A 20,350-nucleotide genomic window follows, 5' to 3' on the forward strand; every position below is an offset into this window, starting at 1 on the left:
TAAACAGAGGAAGTGATAGAGGAAGTGATAAACAGGAAGAGATAAACAGATGAAGTGATAAACAGCAGCGATAAATAGAGGAAGAGATAAACAGAGGAGGTGATAAACAGAGGAAGTGATAAACAGGAAGGGATAAATAGATGAAGTGATAAACGGAGCGCATAAATGCAGAACTATGCCTGATCCCTGGCCAGAGCCCGGACATGAAGCAGCGGGCCAAGTCTTGGTTCTTGGGGACTTCGTGGAAGTTGGTCGTCCCCACCTCCCCACCTGCTGTTCCCACCCTGGATGCTCATCTGCGTCACCCGCCAGAGCCCCACTCCAGCGGTTCTGACTCATGGGGTCTGGCGTGGAGCCTGGGCCTCAGTGTACGTGACCCAGATCTGCCCAGGTGAGGCCAACAGGCTTAAGGACAGCCTCTTTCTATCCCAGGAGGGCTCCCTGACCTCCGGACCGTGGACGGCCCTGACCGTCTGCGTGGCCTCAGTGCCCCCTTGACCTGGCCCCCGCTGGCTCAGGGAATAACTATGCAGAATCCCAGACAGTGCAGGCCCTGTGACTTTCGCTGATCTGCAAACACACTGAGCCCATCCCCAGGCAGACAGGAGCTCTCGTCCCTTCTCTTGAAAAAAGTTGACTGTGATTGTTCTCTTTTTAATTTCCTCCCTTATTGTGTGGTTCCCTGCCGGGAGGGGGGTCAGTGGCACCCAGCTTTCCAAGCCTTAAGGTGCAATATCCTAAAACTGCAGGGGTTGTAATTCATTTAAGGCCTGTCTCTTTGGGCGTGTATATACACAAATTTGCCTTAGTAATAATTTGATGATCCTACCGATAATAACGATGGCAACAGCAGGCGCCAGACTCTTAGGACGTGCCCGGTGACCAAGAGGCACCTCTCTGTCCCTTCTCTATTCCTCCCTATTCTCCTCAGCCTTTCCTCTTGTGTTTCGGTCCCTTCCTCCCTCATATTTGCTCTCTCCTTTGAGGGACTCCAGTATAGACCTAAAGTATTTCTCATCAGTTATGATTACCAGATTGAATTTAGTATCTATGCCTGACCCTAAAACTCCAAAGCAAAAGCTTGGTCTCAGTTGTTATTCATACAGGCGCCACTGTTGATCCCTTGGCCCCCAACGCCTGATACTAAAAACATTCTCTCCCTGTGGCGCAGCCTCCGTGAGAGCAAAGGCCACTGGGGAGCCATGGTCAGGGCCTCAGGGAGCCTGCCCCGTTGATAGCCCTAGCCACCATCGCAACAGCATACCCTTCCAAGGGCTGTGGGCAGCACACGATGCAAAGGAAGCTGTAACAGAGGTAACTCGTGGTCGTGCTGCGTGTTTCGCCCAGAGCAGCAGAGCCAGCTGGTTCAAGTGGCAAATCCCGCCAGGCTGGAGCATATTAGCCAGGAGCTCATTGTTCCCAGGCTCCCGGCACAGGCTCCACACAGCATGGAATAGCATCAGCCTGGAACCAGACAGACCCGAGCTCAGGCCCTGCCTCTGCCCTCTGACCAACGATGTGCTTGGGCAAATTAGTCCACCCCGGCCTCAGTTTCCTCGTGTTTGTTTCCTCGTTGTCTGGGCTAGGTGGCAGAGCTTAATAAACACTCTTGTTTTGACTGATATTCATCGAGTGCTTTTGAGGTGCCAGGCCTGACACTGATCCCTTTACATGAGGAAACTGAGGCGTAGAACAGCTGAGGTTCCACCCAGGATCCCACATAGCAGGAGGAGAAGCTGGCACGGACCCCCTGCCTAACATGCCCCATTAGTTGGTGCCTGAAGAGTTGAGGCAGGCCTGTTTCCAAGCTCAGGTTCTCAAGTTCATCCCTGCGAGGCTTTGCTGGCTTTGCAAGCCTCATATTCCTGGACCGTCGATTCCACCAACCATTCTGGGCCCTCCTTGCAATGCACGTGCAGATGCTAACTCAGGTCAGCCCTTCCTGACATCACCAGCCCTGTTTCTTCCATGGACACTAGGGTGGGTAAGAGAAAGGAAAGGGAAGAGAAGCAGAGGTCATGGGTAGGAACGAAAGAGTGGGCACAAAGGTCCAGCCAGGGTAATGAGCAAGTAAATGACTCAAGTAATCCCATCACTTCCCAGGAGCCATAGAGGTTGAACTAACTGGTGAGTAAAAGCATTATCGTGGCGCCATCTGCTGGACCATGTGCTTATTGCAATGAATTTGTGGCAAAACCAGATATGGGTCTCAGAACTGGGGTTTTTGCACCCTGGCTGGACACCTGGCCAGCAGCGTCCTGAGACCTGTAGAAGCCAGATCTTTGGGTCTTCTGTGACTGTCAGGATATAGTTCTCTTCTAGTGTGAAAGAGCAGCTTGCCTGAAATAGATTATAAAAGTCTGGTGTCCCCAACTCTCATGAAGAACACAGATTCCATCTTCCATGTTGGACCCAAAGGCCCTTTTCATTTCTTGGGTTTGGCTTTTGTAGGTGGGGGAGCATTTTTGAACCGTAGAAATGGACCCAAGCCACCTCTTAAAGACACATACGGACATACATAAAATACCATGCGAACCACCGTAAAATGCAACATTAAATATCATTTTTGTCATGATGTAAACATGTATTCAGTGGTTTATAGTTGAGAAGCTTGCAAATATAAAAAAGGAAGAGAAGGGCATATAAAATTGCTCATTGTGTCCTTGGCGATAGATCATCAGCTCCTTTAGCGCCAGACCTCCGTCTTACATCCTGTAAATTCAGTCACAGACGTGTAACCAACCATCACATCCAAAAGACCATCTCTGCCTTCAAGGAGCTCACAATCTTTGGCAGAACTGACATGTCGTAATAATGACTGTATCAGAGTATGGAAAGGTCTGTGCGATGACACAGAAGGGCGGTCTTCTTGCCAGACCTTGGAGGCATGAGTGGTCAGGGGTGTAGGCCCTGAAATCACAGGAGTTTGCCATAGAAGGATTTGGTCCTTCATTTTTTTTTTTAATGTTTATGTTTGAGAGAGAGAGGAAAGCACAAATAGGGGAGGGGCAGAGAGAGAGGGAGACTGAGGGTCTGAAGCAGGCCCTGCACTGAGAGCGGAGAGCCCGACGCGGGGCTCGAACCCACAAACTGTGAGATCATGACCTGAGCCGCAGACACTCAGCCTGCTGAGCCACCCAGGTGCCCCTGTCCTTCATTTCTGGGAACTTCACTGGACCATCAGCCTTGATCTCTGTTCTCTCTGGTAGCTGACCATCGTCTGCCAAGGATCTAGCAAAATCATAGATGGCTCCCTGACTACCCATGTCCATGAAAACCTTGGTTGTTGCCAAGCGTCAGAACTGTTGACACATTTACTGTGTGCAGGACAAGGCTAAGTTTCCACACCTCCCAGGGAATTAAGTCATCTGGCCAAGGTGTCGTAGCAGAGGCCGTGGTGGAGCCTGGGTACGACTGAGTCCTGACCTGGCTCCAACCACCACAGGGCCCTGCTCACCACTCTCCCAGCATGCTCTCCTTTTTCTCCTATTCTTAGCACCTGTGGTGGAGGGTGGACCTTCCCCAGAGCAGCGTTTCTCCCTGGAAGGGAAGGCAAGGGGGGCTGTTGGCGCTGAGGTCTGCCAGCAGGGGGAGACAGACTGCCCAGGGGCCGGCATTAGAGCTCAGTGCCTTGTTTCCCGTGGGAGTCACAGAGGCTTGGGGTGGCTCTGTCCTTTCCCTCCTCACTTGATCAACACGAAAAGAGCAAAATCAATCACCAGGGAGGGATAATCCCTTGATGAAATGACAAAGGGAAAAATTGGCCTCTTTCTGTTTGATGAAACTCTTTAAATACAGAGAACAAACTGCGGGGCTGTGGGGGGTGGGGGAGGGGGAAACGGGTGACGGGCATTGAGGAGGGCACTTGCTGGGTTGAGCACTGGGTGTTGTAGGTAAGCGATGAACCACGGGAATCTACCCCCGAGACCAAAAGCACACCGTATACAGTGTGTGTTAGCTAACTTGACGAGAAATTATATATATAATAATTAATTTATATATATTAGTTAATATATATAATATGTACAATTAATGTATAATAATAAATTAATATGTGTAATTAATATATAATATATACATATAATTCTTTGTGACATTCGTAACATGTATATGTTTGTGTATATGTCGTAACATATACATGTGATACAATTCAAACGTGTTTCCCCCTCACCACTTCTTAGGTAACTGTCTTTTCCCTGCTGGGTGGGAACGTGTTGCAATAGTTGTAGGTTTGTGGACGGCCACACTTGGCTTACTTAGCCGTCGTAGCATTTCCATGGTGCTAGATCTATCTGTGCTGCAGGAACTCTCGGGTTTGGAGGTCTTCAGGGGGGAAGATGCTTTCCTTTTGCGGCACAGTTGGCCTCAGAAGTGTCGCTGCATAAAAGGAGCCTTACGACACAGGCTCTGTCGGAGGCCGCTGCATCTCTGACACTTTCCGGAAGGCCTGGCCAGCTTGCGGTGCAGCAAACAGGGCACCGTTCCTGTCGTTACACAGCATTATGCACTGGTTCGCAGCTTTTAAGCCTCAGCACAGGAAAAGCCATCCTGCCTCCTCCACGTCGTATCATCCGCCAGAAAGCGCAAGGCTTTCCTCCCGGTGACTCTCGCTCAGCTCACCCTTTTCCCCTCTCGTCTCTCCTCAGCGATCCCAGTCTGCATTCTCACTCACCAGAGAAGATGCCCCGAGGACCCCTTCGCTGGAGGCTATGTCAAGGCCGCCCAGGGGCCAGGACCAGCCACTGAGGGAGGAGGCGGCCTTGCCCATCTGGAAGAGCGTGGACAGGCTGGACGACACAAGTAACTGTTTTAAGCAGCATCTGGTTGGTCTGTGGGTCTCCAACGTGCTGTCTGGGGGCTTCTTGGCTGTTGAGTGGCCCCCCTCCATCAGCCCGAGTTGGTGTGTGCCCCCTGGGGGCCGCTGAGCCACCAAGTCACGAGGCCTCTAGCCCGGTACATGCTTGTAATGTGGTCGTGTTCCCCACTGGGCAGGTTCCTGCTGAGACCCACAGGCCAGCGGGGGGGTTCCTGGGCCAGTGCGCTACGGTCCTTGGCTGCACGGTCTCACTCCAGCCTCCTGTTCCACGTGGGCCAGGAGAATATGTCTCAGGCAGGCCAAAAAGGCTAATCCCACCTGGCAGGGCATTTCAGTGTTCAGAAGGATTTGGGTCCCAGCGTGGGTTGGTTTGAAGAGAGTCCTTTTTAAAACCCGACATACTAGTCGGCGTAGCACTCTCTACTGTCCCAAAGGAACCAAACATTTAGGCGGCTCAACACAATAGTTTAATTTCTCACCACACACCGGTGCAGTGCCTCGAACGGGCCTTCAGAGGCCAGAGACGGCTCCTGCTTTGTGGCTCTGCTGTGCCCTGTGGCCTCTGACTCTTCCGCCGGGTCCTTCACCTCGGCCAGCAGTTAGAGGAAGAGAGAATGGAGAAGTCAGTGCACCTGATCCCTACCTGCCTCAGCAGGGAAATGGCCCAATGGCCCGCACCACTTTCACTCCCAGACCACAGGCCAGGACCGGTCACACAGCCCCACGTTGATGCAGAGGGCCTGGCAGACACAGTCCTGGCATTGCAAACACATTCCGGCCACACAGCTGGGCCGGGAGAGGGGCTTTCGTGGCCAGCTGTCATCCCCGCCACACCTGAGAATGGCATGCTCCCCATTCTTCCTGCTCCTGCTTCCGGAAGGCCCTGTCTCTGCATAGAGCCCTTGAACTCACCTCTCCAGAGACCCGACATCCACAACACGCGGTCCCTTGTAAACCTGTCAAGTCACGTAACCCTTCCCAATGAGGAGGCTCGAAGTAGCCTGTCGCTTTCCCAGAGTCGCACCTCAGGAGGTCGTGAGGGGGTTGGAACCACGTGGGTAACGGCCGAGGGCCATGGAGCAGCCTGGCCAGGCCACCTCGGTCTCCCCGGCCCGTGACTGACTGTCCACGTCAAGATGCTCACTCCACCCTGGCCCAGGCCTGTTCTTTCCTCACCTAGATACATGTAATGAGAGCTAGGACCACTGTCCTCACAGGAAGAAACCACAAAAGGGTCCTCAGCTCCCAGTATATGTCAGCTCTGCCCTCCCCTTTTCTGAACAACACCACAAAACCTCGCAGCAAAACATTCGTCTTAGAAATATTATTTTAAAGATGGCGCTATCATTGCTGCTCTCTAAGGGAAAAGACTGAACTAACAGCTTTTGAAGCAAATTCCGATGTTCCATGTTCTCCCAGGGCAAAGAATGGCCAATGCACTGTTTACTACAGTCGTTCTAAAACTTTTTTCCAAACAGGTCACTTCCATGCGTCCCATGTAGTAGAACCCATCGGGAGAACCTGCAGGGATTCGGTGAAACTCATGAAATGGTCTTTCTTTATGTATATGGTTTGGGGCTTTGTTTTGTAATTGGCATTCTTCCATTTAAATTTTTTTTTTTAATGTTTATTTATTTTTGAGAGGGAGAGAGACAGAGTGTGAGCGAGGGAGGGGCAGAGAGAGAGAGAGAGAGACAGGGAGACAGAATCTGAAGCAGGCTCCAGGCCCGGAGCTGTCAGCCCAGAGCCTGACGTGGGGCTCGAACTCACAAACTGAAGTCGGATGCTCAACCGACTGAGCCACCCAGGCGCCCCACATTCTTCCATTTTAAATGAGCTTTACTTTGCCTTCCTCCTGCTGTTCATTCATTCAGATTCTTTCTTTTTTTCTCTCGTTAGCTCCCACCAGAGACTGAAAGTCCCCACAGAGAAGGGACTGTAAAAGTTCCCCAAGGCATATGATAGATCATCAATAAACAATAAACAATAAACAATAATAACTAACTTTTAAAAATACTCTACGACGTACAGCGTTCATCTGCAGGCACTATTTTATTCATTCCTCCAGGGTCATTATCTTGTGAGGGGCAGTGAGGGTGAACGAGTTTGAGATCCCACAGCTAGTGTGCCCAAACCCAAACATCGTGGCCCCAGCTTGCGGGCTCTTTCAACCACTGCATGATAATAAGTGCGTCCCAACTCCATAAAAGCAAACCAATAAACAACAGCAGCGACAAAGAGCCTTTCAGAATCCATGCTTAACACACTGATACATTTAGAAGAGATTATAAAAACGTCTGACAAACACTCCAATTCATGAAATAGTTCCCTGCTGAATTATGAGCATTCCAAATAAATTTGGAAAGGATTTTAATTTTCAAAATGTGATTTTTTTAACCTAATTTTCTGTAAAATAAAGCACCCATATTATAATTCACCAGTTGTATATAAACAAAATTTAGGGGTGCCGGGTAGCTCCGTCGGTTAAGCGTCCGACTTCAGCTCAGGGCATGATCTCATGGTTCATGAGTTCAAGCCCCGTGTGGGGATTTGTGCTGACAGCTTGGAGCCTGGAGCCTGCTTCGGATTCTGTGTCTCCCTCTCTCTCTGCCCCTCCTCTGCTCATGCTCTCTCTCTCTCTCTCTCTCTCTCTCTCTCAAAAATAAACATTAAAAAATTTTAAATATATATATAATTTAGTTCAACAATATCACACACAAAAGATTTCATACTCAAAAGCTCCATGCATCCCTCGGGATGGAGATTTAAAATTACAAACATATAAAGCCCTTGTGCAGAAAACTGCAGGGTGTTTTGAGGATTGCTTGGCCTTGCTAAGGTCTCCAGGCCAACCCCAGAGGTGCTGAGGGATGTCTGATATGTTTAGCAGGAAGCAGATTATACCCAGGGCCCTTGCCCCATGTCAGCAGAGCAGAAATGGAGACCAGTGGAGACCCAGAGGTGGAGAGCATCTTGGGTTAATGTCCACTGGGCTATTTTCAGCACTTCTGTGTATGCCCCAGGGGAAAGGTCGCTTCCAGAGCCTGCTAATTCACGGTCAGGGTCAGCCGTAGGGACGCTGTGGGCTGAGTAAACCAAAGCAGATCCACTTGGGGCCTTGGCAGGGCTGACCGCAGTCCGTGGATGTCTCCCAAAACACATCTTCCTCTTACAGACCTTGGCTGTGTGCACAGCATGTGCTCGGTGCTGGAACACTGCAGTCAGGGGACAGCCCCTGCTCTTGAGCCGTTGTCTGCACCGTCGTGAAAGAGGATGTGGAAAGAGGAGAGAACGGAGGGACGCAGGGTCCCCAGTGCATATTCCCGGAGGACTGAGAGCATGTGGTATTGGAGCCCAGGCGCAGCCTTGAGCTGTTCCAGCCAGGAAGCTAGACAGCGAGGTTTCCATCGGGTCGGGCATTCAGGGAGCCAGCTCTGTTTTTGCGGAGATAGAAGTCGGTCAACTTCTAGCTTCCGCAGAGGCCCGTGGTAGATGGGACCATAAAAGGCGGAAGAGAGGAGCCAGCAGCGGGCTGAATCCCTGCCCGCCCTGGGGTGGGTGTTGAAGGCAGATGCGTGACCGCAGAGAAAACACAGTCCGCCCTGGAGCCAGGCAGGAGCGGCCTTCTCAGGGCCTTTCTCTTTTTGGCTTCCCCCCACGGCCCCAGACAGCCTTGCATCGAGAGTTCGGCCTCGTCCCTGCAGCCTGTGGGTGTCCGTGTTCACTAACAAGTAGTCTTTATGAGCCCAGGACAGGTTCCAGAAATGCTCAGGGACTGGAGGTAGAGCGGCAAAGAAGACTCAAGCTGTGGTCAGGGTGGCGGCGGGCCAGGGGTGATGGGGGTGGACGGCCAAGGAAGTAAGCTGTAGTGTAGTTTAAGGGTTTAAAAGTGAAAGCTTCCTGGAAGAGCCCAGAGAGCAGAGGGGCCGGTCTGCCCAGGAAGCAGCCGGTGAGTTGGGCCTCCAAAGACCACCCAGAAGGCAGACAGGGTGACCGATTGTAAGGCCCCAGGGCCACACCTCTCCCCTCGGAGTGAACGCTCCCCGCGGCCAAGGCGGAGTCTGCTTTGCATCGTGGGGGTGTCTCTGTTGGCAGACTGTAATGTGAAGACTTGAGGACCTGTGGTTTATTTGGAGGTGAGCCCAGGAGACACAGAGAGGGGAGGGGACAGGAGACAGGAAGGGAAGGCAGGCAAATGACTCATTAAACAGGATGGCTGTTCGTCCCCACTGGGGAACTCTTAAGAGCCAGCATAGAATACTGTCCTGGGCAACAGACAGGGGAGTGGGGAGACTTATCCACCGGCTTCCCCTGTCATTCGTTGAGGGCTGTATCCAGGGGGCCGGGATCGCCCCCCGCCCCTGGGGCAGCCCAGCAGTCTCTGGTAAACAGAGCACACCTCAGGCAAAGAATCACAAGTGCTGGCAGTTGGGAGCCCAGAGGACATATATACCCTGAAATGATCCACAACGTCTGCTGCAGAGAAAATCAATATTGCCACTTACTGGCCATTCATAGCCTCACTGAGAGAGAGCCCGGGCATTTCTGGAGAAACCCAGGTGGGATCTTTGGTCCCTGCCTTCCACACCAGCTGACTGATGCTATTGGGATGTGGCATTGGGAAAATGCCAGCAAAATAGAGACCCTTTTTCCCAGAAGAAGACCTCCATTACCACCATGGCAGGTGGAGCCCATAACAGGTAAATGGTAATAACACCCTCACTGGCCTTTCTTCTGAATGTTTCCATGGCCAGTGAGAGCAGTGTTGCTGTGGTCCGGAATAGCAACTATGGGGTAGATGGATACATATACACATGTATGGAGTTCGTGGTGCTGCCCTGTGACGTCAGATAAAAATAATGATAGTATAAGCCCATTCAACAGGTAGAAGATAAAAAAGGCTGAGGGGTAGCAGATAGTATGATCGATGCTTTACACAGGTTGTCTCGTAATAATCCTCTGACCGCCACGGAGGGCACACTGTCTCCATTTTCAGGTCAGGGAACTGGCACAGGAGGTGCTCTCTGACCGAGGTCGCCTGCCAGGAATCCCGGTAACTGGGGCTCAGCCCTGGATCTGCCTGAACCCACAGTCCCTGTTCTTCACCCTGCCCTAAAGCAGCCCAGATATGGGCGAGGGGAAGAGTGCTATTATGACCGTCCCCTGCTCTGAACAGGCACATGTAACACCCTTGATGGGTGTCCTCTCATTTAAACCCCACACCCAACCAGGGGGGTATTAGCTGTACCAAGGCTGAGAGGCTCTCAGAGCTTTCTGCCCAGGCCCCCTGACTCCACAGCGTCTGCTCTCCCCTCTACACAAGCTGGCTGTGGGGCAGAGCAGGCTGGAGAGGTCAGAGATGCAGCCCCAGCCGCGGGGGCCTTGTCCTGGGTGGGGAGAGGGCGCGGTCATGCGCGTGATCTACCGGAACACGGATGGGGTCATGGAATGAGCCCGACAGGCTATCACACCAGGAGGACTCGGGGAAGGAGGAGGCCACATCTGGGCAGGGGGAGAAGCAAGTGCTCTAGGAAAAGGGGGGCCTAGGACGTGAGGCCTTTGAGGGGTCACCAGAGCTCTGCCACATGGAGATGTGCGGAGGGACCCCAAAGATAGCGGAACCAGCCAGAGAAAGGCAGGACCCGGGCCCTCAGGCTTCCGGGAGGGCTGTACTCCAATCAGCCGCCACCGGGCTCAGAATGTAGAAGGCCTGTGTTCTGACTCCCGGCGAAAAAAGGGAACTCAGGTGTCCTGCCAGCCCGGGCGGCTAAATTAGAACTCGGTCTCTGAGCTGAGAAGAATGTCCAGCCAACACCTGAATGCCCTTCAGGCTGTGGTTCTAAAGCAGGGTCCTGGCCAGCGCAGTCCTCCGTGGACAACACCGTGAAATACTGATAACCTTCATTTCATTACGTGAGACAGTAATCATCTAATGGGTAAAAATGAATCTGTGTTTGAAGTGGCATGTGACGGGACTCTGCCCCCGTGTCCCAGCACAGCAGCGCTGTGGCCCTGTAGGCCTCAAGCCCAGGAGCTGGTGTCCACACACAAGTTAGTCCCCAAAGCCCCAGGATCCTCATCACCCAACCTCCAGGGGGTCCTGTAAGGCTCCTCATAAAGGAAACAGCTTCTGGTGGCAGTTGCTGTGCCCAAGGCCGGTGAGCTCTGCCAGGTACTCAGGGCTGAGAAGGACCATGTACATGGTCCCCAGGCACGTGGGCAGGACACGTCGTCCTTTTAGGCTTCGGCAAAAATAAGACGAGGCAACTTTCACCCCCTGGCATGCAGATCAACCCTCGGGGCCCCAGTCAGCAGCCATCACAGATGCTCTGAGCAAAACTGAGCCTAGCTGAGGGCCAATCCAGACCATGACCCTGAACTGAGGACCTCTCCAGCCTCACAGCTGACCAAGGGTTTCCACAGCACAGGCTATAAGGCAGGGCTGCTTTGGCCTTGGGTAGAGAGGCCCCTCATCCCGACTCGGCCCGTTATGGGCTCTGGGACCTTTGACAAGTTACATAGCCTTGCCTACCTTTGTTCCCCCATCTGCAAGGTAGGATTGGGGATACCAACTGCTTTCTCCCTCAGATCCTCTTCAGAATGGGGCACGTGCCCTGAGTTGAAGAGAAACGTACATGCGGAACAGGAACAAACCCTCACTCCTCCACGACCCACACAGAACCCTTCTGGGGCCAGATGTGTGGGGTTTTTCCATTATCAACCAACTCACTGACCACAGCCGGGTATCCTGCAATTCCACGCTGACCCTGTCTCCCTGGAGTGAGCCCCAGATCCCGCAGCCAAGGGCTCAGGACTGCGTGACTTCGGATACCAATCACAAGTCCCGAGTTGTCACTTGCATTTTGACCAGCCAGCTATACTCAGGGTTCCCACGACCTCCTCCCGAGGTGCAGTAGTTTGCTGGAACGGCTCAGCTCACAGAACTCGGGGAAGTACTTTTGTCCGTAATAAAGGACACAGATGAACAAACAGATGAAGACGTACATAGGGTGAGGCCCTGGAGGGTCCTGAGCACCGAGGAGCTGGGGTGTACCACTCTCTAGGCACATGGACGTGCCGACCAGGAAGCTCTCAGAACCCCCTACTTCGGGGACTTTTATGGAGGCCTCATTCTGTAGGCACAATCAATTCTCAACTCATTTTCCAGCCCTTCTTCCTTCTCTGGAGTGTGGGGGTGGGGCCGACAGCCCTAAGTTTCTACTCATGGCTTGGCCTTTCTGGTGGCCAGTCCCATCCTGGAGTCCCCCAGAGTCACCTCCTTAGCATAAAAGATGCTCCCAGAACCCAGGAAATTCCAAGGGATTTAATTTAGGAGCCCTGTGTCAGGAACTGGGGTCAGAGACCAAATGTTAGCAGGAACCTGGACAGAGTCTGGAGTGTGTGTGTGTGTGTGTGTGTGTGTGTGTGTGTGCATGCCTATATTTTCTTTCACATATGCCTTCTCACAAGGCTGTGATTGGTGGGATCTGTCCAAGTGCCAAGGGCAGGCAGGGTGTGTTAACCTGGAGGGAGGCCAGGGAGGGTGATGGAATCATCTCCCATCCTATCAGGGGAAACCATGGCCCAAGGGCAAAAGGCCAGACCCGCGGTTGCCAACAGTAGCTCTCCCTTCACCTCTTCTGTGCCCAGCCAGCCTAGGGGAGGAGGGGGGCCATTCTGAGGAGGCCGAGGTGACCAACTACCCAGGTATATGTGCAATAGAAGCCTGATCTCTGAGTTTCTCCCCATCTGTGGAGCACTGGGGCCTCGAGGGACTTCCTGGGGACCTTCAGCTCTGCTAAAGAGGCATGGCCTCGTGGACTTCCTAGAGTCCACCAATCCAAGGACCCCCACAAGCCGGTCGTGGGGAAGAGACAGACAGCAGCCTCACCTTGCTGTCAGGTGATAACAGCCCTCTCTGGTTTCTCTCCTCCCACCCGCAGACCTGGCCGCGGTTTTGCAGAGCCCCGACGGGAACTGGGTGGCCCTGAAAGATGGCGCTCTGCCGCCCACCCGCCTGCTGGCCAAGCCCAAGAGTGGCACGTTCCAGTCCCTGGAGGCAGCTTCCCGCGTGACATCTGCCTACGAGGAGATGGGCTCCGAAAGTGAGGAGGACTTTGACTGGAGTGAGGCCTTGAGCACGCTATGCCCGCGGCCCCCAGGCCTGCCCAGGAGCCCCCAGCCTCAGCCCACACAGGCCCAGGGTTCGGACCAAGGCCCCTCGGCCACCTCCGCCTCCTCCGGGCTCTCTCCCAACCCCGAGGCCATGTGCTCCGACTCAGAGACGTCCTCTGCGGGCTCCTCCCGGGAAGCTGGGCGCCGGGCCAGACTGTCCTGGTTGCAGAGGAAGGCCCCCAGGGACCCCGCTGCGGAGAAGATACGCCTGCAGGGAGAGCTGGACGTGAACTTCAACCCCCAGGCAGCCAGCAGGGAGACCTCAGACAGCAGCGAGCCCGAGGAGATGCCCCAGGCTGCGGACCGGAAGGCCAGGAGGTGGAGAAGGGCCCGTGTGGGCTCGGAGGAGCCGAGCGAGGAGTTGTCTTCTCCCAATGCCCATTGCCAGGGGCTGGGTGCACATCAGGTAATAAAACCGGGTGCGTGCAGGTGCATGTACACGCTTCTCAGCAAGAGGTGCCCTTCTGCCAGCATGACTGGTGCCGAAAGGGCTGGGTTTAGAATTCACAGACCCAGATTCTCACCTTGGTTTGCTGGGAGGTAGCTGAGTGGCCCAGACCACTCGCGTCACCTGTCTGGGGTTCCACGACCTCCTCTCTGGAGACGAGCGCCGACAGGTCAAAGTGGGTTTGCAGCGTCGCCCCCAGACCATCAGCGTCAGCGCCACCTGAGAACAAGTTAGAAATGCAAATTCTCAGGCCCCGCCCCACCCAAAAACCCTGGGGACGTGGTGCGGCATCTGCTGGAACCAGCTCTCCTAGTGAGTCTGCTGGACCGAAGCGTGAGGGCCGCTGGCTTAGGGTTAAAGGTATGGGGTCTAGAGTCAGGCTGCCTGGCTTCAAATCCGGCTGTGTGGCCTGGGGCGAGGGCTCAGTTCCTTCCTCTCTAAGTGTAGATGGTTTTACCAGCCATTTCAAAGAATGGTCTGATGCACGAAAAAGGTGAGGCTTATGAGGAACCGAGCTCTGTCCTGGACAGAGTACAGGGCTCAGTAAATATTATTCCAGTATGATAGCTCAGGCCACAGTTTACTCACATTCTGTGACTCTTTTGTCCGCCTCACACCCCCTCTACGTGTCTTCAGTGGCCTTGCCAACATGAATTAGTTCATGAGCCTCCTTTGAGACTCTGTGATGAAAGTTACGGACTCTCTACCTGGAAAAATGCACCCGTACACACACACACACACTCACGCACCTGACACACACACAAATATACACACACATACACATACTCCCACACAGGCGTGCACTCGAATGTCATTTTACGTACAACGTCAGGTAGTTCGTGCACCCCCAACCGGATTAATTCTGTATTCTCCAAAGACACCCTGCTCACTCGCAACTCTGTGCTGGGATCACGCTGTGCCCTTGCCCCTCCCTTGCCTTTTCCCGGCGAAGCGCGACGCGGCCAACCGAATGTGGAACTTTGTGGAGCCCGCTCTCATCTCAATATTTTCTAAACTGAAAAGCGGCACAGGTGGCCCGGAGAATTGAAATGACTTCATGAAAACAATGGGTTGCATTTGAAACTGAGAGTCTAATGGAAGAATCTAGTTAGGTTGCCCCTGCCTTCTGTAGGCTCACATTACTGTCGGGTTGACCTTTTACACTCCTAAAGAAAGCACACCCACTTCCGGAACCTCACTGCGTCGCCAGTAGCCCTCAGCCACCGTGCTCTGCATTCCTAGTTTGCGTCTAACCAAAAGCAGGCGCTGAGTCAAGGATTTGGATGCAGGTTTAGGTGGGAGGAGATCCCAGGAACCCCAAGGGTGAGCCAGGGTGGCGAGAAAGGCCTATTAAGGCTGACTACTGAGGCTGTGCTCTCCAGCAGGGACCCACTGAGAAGCCACATGGGACACGCCTCCCCCCTGAGGACAGGAGCATTAGTCACAGTCTCCCGTCTCCCATTGGTAGAGAGTGGCCCCTCCCAGGAGAGAATTAACTGGAGACACAAGCAGTTTCTGGAGAAATCCTGCAGGCAGAGACACCCGGGTCTGAGGTGGGAAACTATCAGTGGCCAGAAACTATCCTTCAGAACTTCAGGCAACTCAGGCACCTCCAGCGGATACAGGCTGGGACGTCACCAGTGGCTCCAACAGTGCCCTCTCGGGAATGCATCAGCCAGATCCCTGCTCTTGAGAGACCCCATGGTGAAGATCGTTGGGGACTCAGAGGCCCTCGGGTCACAGAATCTGGCAGCAGTCCTTCCTGAGCTGCTAATGTATCCCCTAGAAAACATCCTTTCTTTGCTCCAAGGTCTCATTTGCTCCTCCGTAACACCAGACCATTATTATCTAGCTCAAGTGGAGACTGTCCTACAGAGACTTTGGGTGACTTACCTGAAGGGATGTTCTTGAGGGCAGTTGGCCTGACTCACAGGCAGGCATCAAATGCCACGTATCCACAACAGCTGGCTGCATGAAGCTTCCTATTTATTCTGAAGTGGCTTGAAAGTTGTCTTCCGGTGGCAATATTTGCAAGGCATCGATAGAGAGAAGGCAGGACCGGCAGAAAAGCACTTGGGACCAGCGTCGCTTCTGTCTCCCTGCAGTGTCCTCTCCTCCCCAGTAGGTGGCAGTAGTGTTGCACCAACAGAGACTTCAAAACTGGCCCTCCTAGCTCTCCCTCTTAGTTTACTAGGGCAAGTCTCTCTTCTGTCTTCTCAAAAACAAAACTAACTAAAAATAAAAATAAACACACACACACACACACACACACACACACACACACACACACACCTCCAATACTGAGGGATGCATCATTTTTTGAGAAAAGTATGAAATCTTTTGTATATATGCGTGAACATATATGTACGTGTATATATATGTATAGTATTTTTAACTGCATGCTTTTTATGAAAATTTATATTTAATATAAATATATATATATATTTTATACGGTTAGATATATTTCATAAGGTTAGATCTTATATGTGTGTGTACATATATATATATACATGTATATATATGTGTAGTTATTTTTAACTGCATGCTTTTTAACTATCCAAATTTATATTTAACATAAATAAATGAATGTAGTGTAAAAAAGTTGTGAACGTACAAATACAGTCCCCCTTGACCACAATCTAAATCCCTGCCACGTCCCCCAGAATAACTGCAGTTGTGTTTGTGCATTCGTACACATAGAATACGTTTAGAAATACCGTTCTGGGGGCACCTGGGTGGCTCAGTCGGTTGAGTGTCCAACTTTGGCTCGGGTCATGATCTCGCAGTTTGTGAGTTCGAGCCCCGCATCAGGCTCTGTGCTGACAGCTCGGAGCCTGGAACCTGCTTCACATTCTGTGTCTCCCTGTCTCTCTTGGTCCCTCCCCTGCTCATGCTCTGTCTCTCTCTGTCTCTCAATAGATAAACATTAAAAAAAAATTTTTTTAAAGAAATACAGTTCTGTAAAGCGATCGGTATCTTAGCAAAACGGGCCTTTACTCTCCATATTCTCCTGCCACCTGCTATTCACAGTGATAGAAATGTCAGCACACATCTATCTCCACGCAGTGCCTGCAGAAGATTGCCTCCAGGTGGTCCCTGGTTGGGGGGGGGGGGCATGGGAGAGGGAACAGTGTGTTCAGGGTGCAAGCAGGAAGGGTGCACTTCCGGTAGAGAATTTTATTTATTTATTTATTTATTTATTTTTTTTATATATGAAATTTATTGTCAAATTGGTTTCCATACAACACCCAGTGCTCATCCCAAAAGGTGCCCTCCTCAGTACCCATCACCCACCCTCTCCTCCCTCCCACCCCCCATCAACCCTCAGTTTGCTCTCAGTTCTCAACAGTCTCTTATGCTTTGGCTCTCTCCCACTCTAACCTCTTTTTTTTTTTTTTCCTTCCCCTCCCCCATGGGTTCCTGTTAAGTTTCTCAGGATCCACATAAGAGTGAAACCATATGGTATCTGTCTTTCTCTGTATGGCTTATTTCACTTAGCATTACACTCTCCAGTTCCATCCACGTTGCTACAAAAGGCCATATTTTATTTTTTCTCATTGCCACGTAGTATTCCATAGTGTATATAAACCACAATTTCTTTATCCATTCATCAGTTGATGGACATTTAGGCTCTTTCCATAATTTGGCTATTGTTGAGAGTGCTGCTATGAACATTGGGGTACAAGTGCCCCTATGCATCAGTACTCCTGTGTCCCTTGGATAAATTCCTAGCAGTGCTATTGCTGGGTCATAGGGTAGGTCTATTTTTAATTTTCTGAGGAACCTCCACACTGCTTTCCAGAGCGGCTGCACCAATTTGCATTCCCACCAACAGTGCAAGAGGGTTCCCATTTCTCCACATCCTCTCCAGCATCTATAGTCTCCTGATTTGTTCATTTTGGCCACTCTGACTGGAGTGAGGTGATATCTGAGTGTGGTTTTGATTTGTATTTCCCTGATAAGGAGCGACGCTGAACATCTTTTCATGTGCCTGTTGGCCATCCGGATGTCTTCTTTAGAGAAATGTCTATTCATGTTTTCTGCCCATTTCTTCACTGGGTTATTTGCTTTTCGGGTGTGGAGTTTGGTGAGCTCTTTATAGATTTTGGATACTAGCCCTTTGTCCGATATGTCATTTGCAAATATCTTTTCCCATTCCGTCCGGCAGAGAATTTTAAAACAATAATAAGTTCAACAAAAGTCAGCCTTTTTGTTGTCACCTTGCACCATGCCGGGACAATTCTGAGTAGCGTAACTTACGGTTAGGCCTTCAGTGGCTCTGCTCTTTGCTTTTCCGGATGATATGTGGTAAGATCTGACCTTGTTTTTCTTCAAATGAAGCATTTGTCACCAAATCATTATTAAATAATTCATCCTTTATCTGCTGGCCTCAGGTGTCCCCTTTGATATATATTAACCTTCTTTTATCTCCATGAGCCTGGTTTCCTTATGCTCTATTTTCTTCACTGACGCAGAAGTCCATTCATGTACAGATACAACTTTATTTTCACTGTATTAACATCATAACGTACTTTGATATCTGGTAGATGATCTTCCCTTCGTGGTGGTTTTTGTCGAGGATCTTTTATAAAGTGTGTCAACTTGTCTCAGGCCTTTACTCACATAAATGATTTTTCACAATCTTCTCTTCCAGTTGAAGAAAATTTTAAGTTTTGATTGGATTGCTCCAAATGCATTTATCTATTTGGAAAAAATGTATGTCTGCATAATACTGAGGCTCCCCATCCAACGGTGTCCTCCTTGTCTCTATTCGTTTACTTTCTGTCAAGTTTTAGAGATTTTTTTCAAAGCTCTCCTCTTTTTGTGAAGAAGTTTTTAATTATGTACATTTTATTGACATTGTGGTTGAGATCTCTTTTTAAATTTTTTTTTAATGTTTATTTATTTTTGAGAGAGAGACAGAGTGTGAGCGGGGAAGGGACAGAGAGAGAGGGAGACACAGAATCCGAAGCAGGATCCAGGCTCTGAGCTGTCAGCACAGAGCCCGACGCGGGGCTTGAACTCACGGACCGCGAGATCATGACCTGAGCCGAAGTCGGACGCTCAACCGACCGAGCCACTCAGGTGCCCCTAAGATCTCTTTTATCTATTCCCTGTTCTGAGTTCTGACGGTGTATAGAACACTATTGACTTTATGTTTGTAATTTTATAACTTAGCCCTAATAGATTCTTAGTCCTAATAGTCTTTCCCGTGGTTCTTTTAGCGACTCCTGGTAGATGATCATCTTGTCCACAAGGAAGGACATTTTCATGGTGTTTTTCCATGATTTACACTTATTTGTCTTGCTCGTATTATGGCCCGGCGACAATCGTGTGCTATACTATGAAGGACTAGTGACACCCAGCGTTTGGTGTCTATCTTGCTGCGGTCCTTAGCCATCTGCTTCCAGTGGCGACTCCTCTATGTTTAGCAGATACGGTTAAGTAAGTTACTTCCTGTACCTTTAGTAGATATTCCAAGACGAAGAAGCATCTGTCTGTCCCTGGCTCCCTCAATGATTTAAATCAGGAATGTGAGTTTCATCAACTGCTTTCTGCCATCCCTTGAAATGATCCTATAGTTTTTCTCCTGTTGATGTTTGTAAGTCACATTAATAGAGTGCTTAATTCTGAAACATCTTTTCATTTGCTGCGTAAATCTTACTGGATCCTGGTTCCTTTGTACAAAAACTGGTCTCTAGTCGCAGGTTTCCATTTCATGCCGCCTTGTTGAGCTTTGCTATCAAGTTGTACTAATGACTTGACAAAGACTCTCTGTTGTTTACTATTTTCTAGAACGCTTTATATGACTTGATAATTTTCTGAAAGTTTGGAAGAATTCACCTATAAAGCTATCCAGGTCTGCCCACAGCTTTAAAAGTGAATTTTATATGTGAAATATTTTACGTATTAGAATCTGTAGAAAATATATATTAGAAATATATCAGAAAACGAGAAAGTTAAATGAAAAAATTAATATAAAAGCAAAACAAAAAACCTTGAGATCAATTAATAAAATTATAATCTGGCTCATATATATATATATATATTCATTATATGTAACATAATATATAGTATGTGTATATATATGTGTATATATAATGAATTTCCCTCAAGTGCAGCTTTGTTAGCATCCCGTAGGCAATGTAGTGTACCCATCGTCAAACTTTTGCAAGTAAATTATCATTCCCAATGTGATTCTCTTTTCAATCAAAATGAAGAGGTAATCAGAAGAGTAGATAACTTTCTCGTTTGTTTTGCTTTGTTTTTTTAGTCTTTGTTTGTTTTAGTCTTACAGCATTGTGAACAATAAATATGGCTTATGTGATTTTGCTGTTGGCATTTCCTTTGTGGCCCAGTCCATGGCCAGTTTTCATGACTGTTTCATTTGTGTGTTTGAAAAGAACACATATTATCTGTCTGTTGAGGAGAAACACCATGTACACAGGCACAATGTTGTGTACGTCAGCAAGATAGACAAGGCAGTGCCTCAGAAGCTCATGTTCCTTTGCCTTCGCGTCCGTCAGGCTTCATTCCCCTAACTCCCCACTCTTTTCTACTGTCGTCTTCGTGCTTCTGTGGTTTTCTTACTTTCCGCCTCTTCGGACTCTGGCGACTCCCTGGAAGACACACAGCGGGTACTGGAGGCTCCACCCCCTGCTGGACCCCTGCCCTCGCCAGCCCTGATCAGCAGGTAGAGCCATTGAGGGCAGAAGTCCCGTCCCACATTCTCTAACTGCACCCCCAGCCTCCAGTCTCACCTCACACATAACTTAGCACATGGAGTCGCTCTGTCATCTGTTACCATAGACTGCTGAGCACATTCTCTGACCTCTGGAACCCCAACCCCTGATGTCCGCCGATGGGATGAAATCCATGCGGCTGAATCGCTTTCCCTCCAAAGCCCTGCA

At 50.4% G+C, this 20,350-nt stretch overlaps 1 protein-coding gene across 5 annotated transcripts in view; it reads left to right on the plus strand.

Annotated features, from left to right (window-relative positions):
* Window positions 1-20,350, plus strand: part of MYRIP (myosin VIIA and Rab interacting protein) — a 380,023-nt gene that overhangs the window by 297,466 nt on the left and 62,207 nt on the right. For all 5 annotated transcript variants that reach the window (XM_040479864.1, XM_040479863.1, XM_040479867.1 and 2 more), the window contains 2 exons: window positions 4,647-4,800; window positions 12,760-13,397. In XM_040479864.1, coding sequence (XP_040335798.1) covers window positions 4,647-4,800; window positions 12,760-13,397 — 792 coding nt within the window. The remainder of the gene's footprint in view (window positions 1-4,646; window positions 4,801-12,759; window positions 13,398-20,350) is intronic.

Source organism: Herpailurus yagouaroundi, unplaced genomic scaffold (genome assembly GCF_014898765.1).
Source record: "Herpailurus yagouaroundi ecotype Mexico unplaced genomic scaffold, PumYag 159, whole genome shotgun sequence".
In the NCBI taxonomy this organism is placed as follows: Eukaryota; Metazoa; Chordata; class Mammalia; order Carnivora; family Felidae; genus Herpailurus; species Herpailurus yagouaroundi.